At 31.1% G+C, this 9,416-nt stretch overlaps 1 protein-coding gene across 2 annotated transcripts in view; it reads right to left on the bottom strand.

Annotated features, from left to right (window-relative positions):
* The window catches only part of LOC107441190 (uncharacterized), a 13,941-nt gene that overhangs the window by 4,399 nt on the left and 126 nt on the right, over positions 1 to 9,416 (bottom strand). The window contains exons 1-3 of one of the 2 annotated variants that reach the window (XM_043041935.2): positions 9,315 to 9,416; positions 4,637 to 4,912; positions 2,664 to 2,858 (exon numbers count right to left, since the gene is read on the bottom strand). The exon at positions 9,315 to 9,416 is cut by the window's right edge and continues 126 nt beyond it. In XM_043041935.2, coding sequence (XP_042897869.1) covers positions 2,664 to 2,858; positions 4,637 to 4,850 — 409 coding nt within the window. In that variant the 5' untranslated portion in view covers positions 4,851 to 4,912; positions 9,315 to 9,416. Of the gene's footprint in view, positions 1 to 2,663; positions 2,859 to 4,636; positions 4,913 to 9,186 lie in introns of both variants that reach the window. The other variant, XM_016054355.4, reaches the window with a different exon arrangement.

Below are 9,416 nucleotides of genomic sequence, written 5' to 3' on the forward strand. Positions count from 1 at the left end.
TGTTATTCCATCATTTTTAAAATGTAAGACTATTTAAACTCGAGAAACCAGACGTTGAAAAATTTGGGTGCGGTGGTCAGGAGCGAAAAAGGCATTGTTTTATTTTATTTTATAACCGTCGTTGAACAGCCGACCCAATTTCATGGGTTTACGACTACTTACGTTCAACTCCGTAGCCTTGTAATTTTGAACCAATCCAGAAGACAAGGAAACTCCTGGATCAGTACCCCCAGAGGTATTGATTTGTTGTGGGAACATGGAGGACTTTGAGACTCGACAGATTTAACGTGCATCAGTCACCATTTACTACACGAGGAGTCTTCGGCCGGCGAGGATCGAACCCACGACCTCTTGGATATGGGCCCTGCGCCCTACCGACCAGGCTATCCCGGCCCTTAGAACCTTATAGTGCAATTACAATTTTTAAGTGTGAAAAGGTATGTTTAAACATCTTAAGCAACAGCTATGTGATCGTCGTCTCGTGTATGCATCGCACATCCACCCTAACAACAATTGTACCCTATAGTGCCACAATATGGATCCTATAAGAATATACACCGAGGGAACAATATTGGGGAGTCTTATGGATCTTAGAATGGCCTATAGAGAGCCTACATTGATCCATATAGAACTTACATTATTTAAGTAATGGATATTGGGTGAATCTGACTATTCTATAGAGGACCGATATGGATTGTGAAGTGTCTGGAAAATATCGGGAGAATCGGAAAATTCTATATAGGGCCAATATCGAAAAAAAATAAAGACCCTTTGAACTCTTGTTGAGCCAAGATTCATGAATATTGGCCCAATGAGGGCACAAGTTATTTTGCTGCTAGGACAAACGTTCCTGTTACGTTGTTACAGAATTCTCCAGAGCAAGTGAGTTCTTTTCATTACATATTTGAATATTTTCCTTAACTCAATGTAAAATTTTACGACGAATGGATAAAGGATAGATTTCGGCCTCAGTCACGCAAATAATAAATTTATGTTTGTTGATTAGATATCAAGTACTATTAAGAAAGAATATTTTTGTTTGGTTTAATACTAGTGATCATTTAACTGATAAATAAGAATTTATTTAAATTCTCTTTAATTATTTATTTAATTAAATATTAAATATTAGCTCTTTCCTCAATATTATTAAACTGTGATTTTATTTGCAGGGTATTCGTGGTTCTTAAAAAAATTTAAGGGTTGAAATAAATTAACGTTTAAGTTATCAGATACTTTTAAAATACCACTTTATCATTTAAGGTCGGATAGGGCAGAATTTTTAAACAGATGTATTTTATTTGAAGAATTACATGTAGTGGTGGTAATGTAAGTAAACATGCTACAAACGCTTATTCTCCCAACATTAGAAATTTTTGCAATGTACTTTTAATAGCGGTGATGAGCTAAACCAGAAATCTTTTAAGGAAATAGAAATTTTCAAAATAAGTGAAGAGCATGACTAATTGACCTTTAATAAATACGTTAAAATTATTTTCATGCAGTGGTGTGCAAAATTCCTTTAATTCTAATTTCTCGATACTTTACCTTTCCTACAACAAGGAAATTTTTTTTCTCCAAAACCACTGAAATTCCGAAGTAGGTGGAGAGTGATCAAAATTTAACTTCGTATCGTTGCCACTTTTTAAAAATTTTAGGCCCGTGGGAACCTGTATTCCCTTTTTTTAAAGGTATTTTACAGTTGAATGACATCTGATTATCAAAAGTTTCGTTAAAAAAAAAACAAGAAAACAAAAATTTAACCTAAAAACCAAATGAACGATGTTAGAGAAGGTTGAACATTTAAGTAGTAGTTTATTTACGGATAGTAGTTGCAGTTGGGACATCGGTGTTCCTTTTATATATCTGACGCTCTAATTACAAGCATAAATATATTTTGGTATTTTTTAATTATAAAAACACAGTCTAGTAGTTACTAAAAAAACTGAGTTAGATTATCTAAATGATATTTACAATCAAATAAAAAATTATTTTAGTGTAAATACAAAAAAAAACTTGGTTTAATTTCTTTTTTTAAAATTCTGTAACGAGAATTTAACTCTTAACTTTCACCGAAACTGTTTTAACCATCCCCATAAACTCTTCAGTTCACAGGATGACATCGATAAAATGGTTAGTTTTTCACCCACCACTTAATGACTCTTTCATTTGTTTTGCGCAAATATTTCACTTGTGTTACACCGAAAGTCAAGCATCAGTGGCTGCTGTCAGTGTGCGGATGGGTGACCCAGTGTACAAAGGGATCGAAGGTGTGCGGTATTGGTCATCGTTAAATTCTTCTACCGTAAAGTGCTCGCGCTAGTCGTCTTGCTATTGAAACGGGATAGTGATCTCTGCAGATGATCAAAATGTGTCTTCGGATCATCCTTAGGGATGTTTCCCCAGATCGTAGCCGCAGCTCTAGTACGATATAAATAAACTACACATCATAAGCAGAAATTAGTAAAATGCTAAATATTATCTTTTTCACTTATTTTGACCTAAATTAATAGGAAATATTGAAAAAAAAAAGTGTGAAAATGTGCTTAAAAAAATTCTGCGTCGAAGGGTTTTGAATTTGTAGGTTTAAAAGTGATTTTCATAGATATCAGCAAAAATCTAAAAATCTGTATAGTATTTATTAAATATTATATACGTAGACTTACCAGTGGAATTCGCACAAAATGCTGCATAAACGCAATGTCTACGAATTTTATCGAACTGTTGGTTTGGTGGGCAGTGCTTGTGATGAGGTTTTCCATCTAAGCAAACTATATACTTATCGCAGTCAAAAATGTCTGGATAGTTTCCGTTCGGAAAGGGACATTTAAAATGCTTTCTCCATTTTGAGTGAATGTGATCTGAAAAATAAAAGTAATGAGAGAGTTTAAAAATTAGTTACATTCTGCGTGAGTGACTTTATTTAGAGGATCATGCTTCTCTGAATAAATAAATAAAGTGAGATATCAAATGTATTCTGCATTTAAAAAAATACTTTAGTCTTGAAACTCAAGAAAGAGATGTTAATTCTAACTTGCCTTAACAGAGATGATAACTTGCTCCTGACTGCGAATTAATATTTTCTAGTGGTACTGTTTTAATGCATAATTCTTGTTTTAATAAACTCGATTTATAGGATTCACCACTACAAAGGTTTATGTAGAGCAATGTTTTACCTCAGTTATGTCATGCTGATCGAGCCTTTTAAAAAGTTGGCAATTTTTACAGCAAATCTGTAAATTTTTAGTAGTTCTCTAACGTTTCTTGAAATATTCAGTCCAATCTGGAGCACTTCGCACTTAAGTTTTAACGTAAGATTAGTTGTTTTGTAAATTTAATTCAAAGTTATTTTCCCCACCATACTTTTTAAATGATTCTAAAGTTCGTATCAAATTCCAGTTTGTTCCATTTCTCTTGGGGAAAGTCTTTTAAAATGTTGGCAAGATTACCGAAAATTCTGAAAGATTTAATTGCATCTCACTGTATAAAGCGAAGCAGTTGGTAGCCCTGTAATGTGCCCAGCAGGTGTGGATAGTTAAACATTAATGCAATATACCACTACTTCCATTTAAATCTTTCCCCACTTTTTATTGCTCTTATCACAAACATATACAGGTAAGACCCGGTAATTGTGCAGTGAAGTTTTACAGTGCCAATAAAATGAAACAAATTAAGATTACTTTAATTGCTATTTCGACTTAAAATATCGTGCGGGATTAGGATTTCCAGGTCGGGGTCATATTCTTTGGTTTCGCCTCCCAACGCGTTGGTAACCTAGGTTCGAATCCCAGAAGAGGCTGGTTGTTACGAATTCTGTTCCCGGATCACACCGACCACAGAGATGACGAAAAATATCCTCAGTGGTTGTCGGATCATGGGTTAGAATTTCCTTGAGGTCGGAGTAACCGCGGGAGGTTTTCCGCTCTGTATAACACAAATGTGGGTTCTTTCCATCAAAAAGTCATCCACAAAGGCTACTTTGCCCCAATGCTTGATTCAGGGGTTCCCCTGTCTTCTGGATTGATTCAAAATTGCAAGGAGTTGAGCGAATAGTCTTTAGCTCAGAATTGGGTTGGCTGCTCCACACCGGTCATGAAACGCACGGCCGTATACTTTAAATTCGATATTTATTGCTAGATATAATACTTGCGACTGCATCGCAACGACATATTTTTAAATATCCTTTCCACTATTTCATTTTATAACCGTCGCTGAACAGCCGACCCAATGTTTTGGGTTTAATGCTCAACTCCTGTAGCCTTGTCATTTTGAACCCACTCCAGAAGACAAGGGAACTCTGAATCAAGTATTAGGAGAAATTTTTCCTTCGTGGAGGACTTTTTGATGGAGCTAACCAGGAATTGTGTTACACAGAGATAAAAACCACGAAAATCTCACATGGTTAGCCTGACGGCAAGGGGACTCTCACTCATGATCCGTCTACCTCTGAAGATATTTTACGTCAGCACTGTGGTCGGTGCAAGCCGGGTGCGGAATTCGTATCGCCCAGCCATTGTTGGGATTCGAGCCCGGTTCACCTCATTTGAAGGCTAACGCTCGTTTCCCTGAGCCATCACGACTCCCTTGCCACCACAGTAAAAACTATCCAAGATATATCGATGCATCGTCTTGTACTTGCCATGAACAGCATGCTTTCCATAATGATGACCCCAGCACTCTGCAGTATGTTTCTCCTTGCATTCATGACTATGGTAATCAAACATTTCACCAGCAGGACATTTTCTTATTGTAAAAATTTCATCTGTTTGTTTTTGATAGTAATAATGACAATATCTTTCATGGGGAAATTTCTTGATGTGTTCATCTGGATCTGGCCAGTTGAAATCGAGCATCCGATTACTGGGATACCTTTTTATTCCGTAGCCAAATGAGAGTGAAATGGAACTAACCACACCTACAAAGAAAAGAAAAGAAAAATAGAAAGAAGCACAGAAAGGAAGGAAAGAAAACCCATTTATTAAATACCCATTAATGACCTATTTAGGTTGAACAAAACTGCTGTAAATATTCAGATTAACAGTTCACATTAAGTTTTAAAAAATCACTTGAACGGCTTAAACGTTAAAACATTGGTTTTTCGAAGTTCCTTCACCAAGGAAAAGAAATTAAAATAAGTAAATAAAAACAACCGCAATTTATGAAATTTACGCTTGTCGTGAAGAATTATCTGGGCCTTAAAACGGACCAATAACTTAAATATTTTAAAAATTATTGAACTTTTTAAAAAAATGTCTAATTTGGTGACATTTTCCTACCTAGATGAGAATTATCAAAATCACTGCCTTATTCTCAGTTTTTGCTCATTTTTAAGAGCACAGATAATACAGCATTGGAGTAAGTTTTAAAATATTAAAAAATTATTCCCCATAGCTCCACACTGAGGTTTCGCGCCATTTTCATAAAACATTGAGAGCGAAGGCTATAAATAGGCTAATCTTGACCAACCGTCATGAGTTGCTTACTCGCAGTAGTTATGAAAATAGCATATTATTCGTAAAATAGCATCATTTCATATGACGACAGAGCTTTAAATGTTTTTCTTAAATAACTAAATTGTTTATTGCCTTGAAGTTTAGAATATGTTAAATGAACCAAATTATAAATTTTTGTACTGAAAGCCATATGTCACTGCAAAGGATTAAAATAAGAAGGACAGAGAGTTTTTTCAAATCATACACTCGTTGAGAAAAAATTAACTTAGTAGCAACATAAATGTAATGAGTTCAGCAATGTAAGCTTGTCATAGATGTTTTAATGTATAAGAATCTCATTTCTTAAAAAAATGATTATATACTCATCACGGAAATTCTATAATTGAAATTGTAATTAATAACTAGTCATTAGGCAGTTCTGCTTTTAAATGTTCGATGTATATATAGATAGATATACACTATAATACCATAATGGAATTGAGTTTTCGACATTTCTCAAGAAATACTTAAAGGATTATTTAATAACTTTAGAGATCATGCGATGTTTCATACTTATAGCAATAAGATTTAAAGCTTTCAAAAGTTTTGGAGACCGACAATAAATTACCAAAGAAAACAAGTATTTTTGAACACCCTAAGCCAGAAAATTAAGTAACAAGCTTTTTATTTTTAGTAACTGCATGAAATTTCGTAAATCTGAAGTAAATATTTATGGAAATATGGACATTATTATTAAAAAAAAATTTTTTTTGCCTTACTTTTTTTTGCTATAATTTTATAAACATTCAATAAAAACAAATAAAATTTTTGAAGCAGTAAAAATTAATTACAAAATTATTTATTAAAATTTTAAAAAAATTCGTTGAAAACTGCGCAAGATATAAATATTTAAGATAATTCTTTTATATTGCGCATGCGAGGAAAAAATTAAAAAAAATTTTTTTTTCTTTTTAATTTTGTAGTGAAGTATTTGGCAACGAATGAAGAATTTTTGATTTGGATTTCTTAAAAATTTAAAAAGTTTCAAGCAATTTTTTGTAGTTTTTATACTTTGTTAAAGAATGCTGAAAACGATCAGGGATTTTCCTGATATTTCATTTTGTGCCATTAAACAAAATTTATAAAAAAATAAGACCGACATGCAGGTAATCATCCCCCATAAAAGTATGTTTACTTTTGCATGTTTTCTTTCCTTAAACCATCACATTTTGGTTTCCGGACGATCATTATAAGGTATTATCATTTGTTATTAAATTTTGTCTTAATGATCACAAAATAAAATTCGTGGAAAACCCCTGATCGGCTCCCTTTTAAAAAGGCTACTTTGAAAATAGCTTAAAACTTTTTAAATTTCTTACATATTCAAATCAAACTTTTTTCATTAGTTGCGAAATCCGATTCACTACAAAATTAAGAAATTTATTTAAAAATTTTTTTCAGCGCAAGCTCAGTATAAAGAAAAACTACCTTAAATACTTGATTTACCTTAAATCTTGAGCAGTTTCCAACAAATTTTTTTTAAATTTTAACTAAATAATTTTGTAATTAATTTGAAACTGTTCCAAAAATTTTGTTTGATACCATTGGATCTTTATAAAGTTACAACAGAAAACGTAAGCAAAAAAGTAGTATTTTTATAAAAATGTCTATATATCTATAAATATTTATTCTAGGTTTACAAAATTTTATGCTGTTATTGAAAATAATAACTTAAGCAATCGATGAAAGTTACAAGTTTATTGTTGGTCTCCCAAACCACTGAAAGCTTTAAATGTTATTTACTTTAAGTATTTCTTGAGAAATTTAAAAAAATTTCAATATATATATTAAATAAAAGTTAGTATTAGATGATATGAAAAAAATTTTAAGATACTAAACACAATACACTTAATTTATCAACAACAAAAAAAAACATTTTTTTGACTGTTTACTTTATTTATTTTTCCTAATGAAGAATTTGAAAAATGTTAAGAAATTTAAAAAAAAAACTTTTTTTAACTGAAAATTGATAATTTATTTATATGTTTAATTTTTCCGTCTTAAAATTACTGTTCAACATATTAAAATATTTTTGAACATGTTCTTACAAAACTTCTGTATTGTAAAACATTTTATTATAGATATTAAACGCTTTTATTTTTAATTCCTTTAACAAAATCAACAAAATATAAAATTTTTTAGATAATAAACTCTTTAGAATAAATTACTACATAATCGTAATTATGTTACATTATATAATAAGGGTAAGCTAGGTAGAACTTTTTTAATTTCAAGCCACTCCTTTAAAATAATAATCAAAAATCGTTATAGTAACACAGAAAAATATTAGGTAATAACAAGGGCGCCGGCAACGGGATGCGAGAGGGTGCACTTGCACCCCCCTGGCTTTTTTAAATAAAAAAAACAATACAGAAAAACAATTTTGTTATAAAAAATTTTTGTTAAAAATATTTTTATTCAAAAACAAATAATTAAGTAATTATTGATACACAACAGTTAAAAATTTTTTTAATCAAACAAGAATTGTAATCGTCTTGTTTGCTGTCCAAATCTGTTTATAACTGTTCAATCTAAAATGAATTCCTGTTTTCAATATGAATAGTGGAAAATGTTCCACTTACCTTTAGACCGCCAATTTGATGATCATAAACCTTTATTGGTTTTAATTACAAATAGATGAAGATGAATTTACATGAAATGGTAAATGATGATTATAAAGTGATGAAAACATNCCTTTACAATAGCTTTGTAACGAAATGAGCATAATTACTGTTTTTTTTTCTGCATGTAAAAAAAATTTTTTTTTTTTTTTGGGGGGGGGGGTAGTTTGTTAGAGGGTTGCACCCCCTTTTATATTATTCTGCCGGCACCCTTGGGTAATAAATAAATATCGCGAATAAATACCGTTAAGTTAGTGGTATAATATCGTTAAAAATTTTATTAGTTTAGGTTAATGGCAGTCAAAGATATAAATTCTAGAATGTTAATTTATTATTTTAATGTCCAATTAGAATGCAAGAAAAGGTTAGACGACAATTATGTGATACATGTTAGAGCAAAAGATTTTGACTTCAATAATACATTTTATTATCTATGATAGTAAAATATTGTAAATTAACCTCGAAGTTCTAAAGTAAAGCAGGACAATGTCAGAATCGCGATACATTGTCAATAAATAGCAATATTTCACGATATATATCCAAATTGAAAAAAGATTTTTTTTTTTACATTTGTCATTATTTTCGTTTCCCAAACTTTCCAAATATATTTTTCGTTGTCAAATAATCGAGATTTCTATTGTATTCGATACACATAGTATTCAGAATATTTCATGATCATATTATTAAAATATCATCAACATGTTAACATAATGCTACAAAATATCAATATTTCAAGATATATTGTCCAGATGCTAAGCAGGTACAATAATTTAACAGTTAAGAGTTCTTTGCAAAGGGTAAATACTGTCATAAAATTTCCAAATATACACAAGAATTTTCCAAATAAAAATTTTGATTTTGCTTCATCAAAATTATTTTAATATCTTATTCGTTTATTTGTTTTAAATATTTAATTCATTTGGCTCAACCATAACATCATTCATTGCAAATGGTTGAATACTTAAGATCAACAGTTATGTACTCGGGATTCAAAAAGCGAATCGAATCACTTAAAAATAGCCCTATTCAATTAATTGTTTAAACATACGAAACACTTGGAAACAAATATAACTTACCCAAGACAACTAAATAGAGAACTTTGTGCATTGTCGTGAGTAATAATAAGCGACTTTAAAACAAAATGATGCCTTTAAGCCTAATTTAAAATGCAATTTCACAGTAGTAGAAAGTGAGGTAAAAATACCTTTTATCTATTTCTGATAGCGCCCATAAATGAAATCTCTCTCAAACTAAGATAGACGTATCTTTGCTCTTCACAAATTTGAATTATCGAAATCAGTTTTCA

Source organism: Parasteatoda tepidariorum, chromosome 4, assembly GCF_043381705.1.
Source record: "Parasteatoda tepidariorum isolate YZ-2023 chromosome 4, CAS_Ptep_4.0, whole genome shotgun sequence".
Classification (NCBI taxonomy): domain Eukaryota; kingdom Metazoa; phylum Arthropoda; class Arachnida; order Araneae; family Theridiidae; genus Parasteatoda; species Parasteatoda tepidariorum.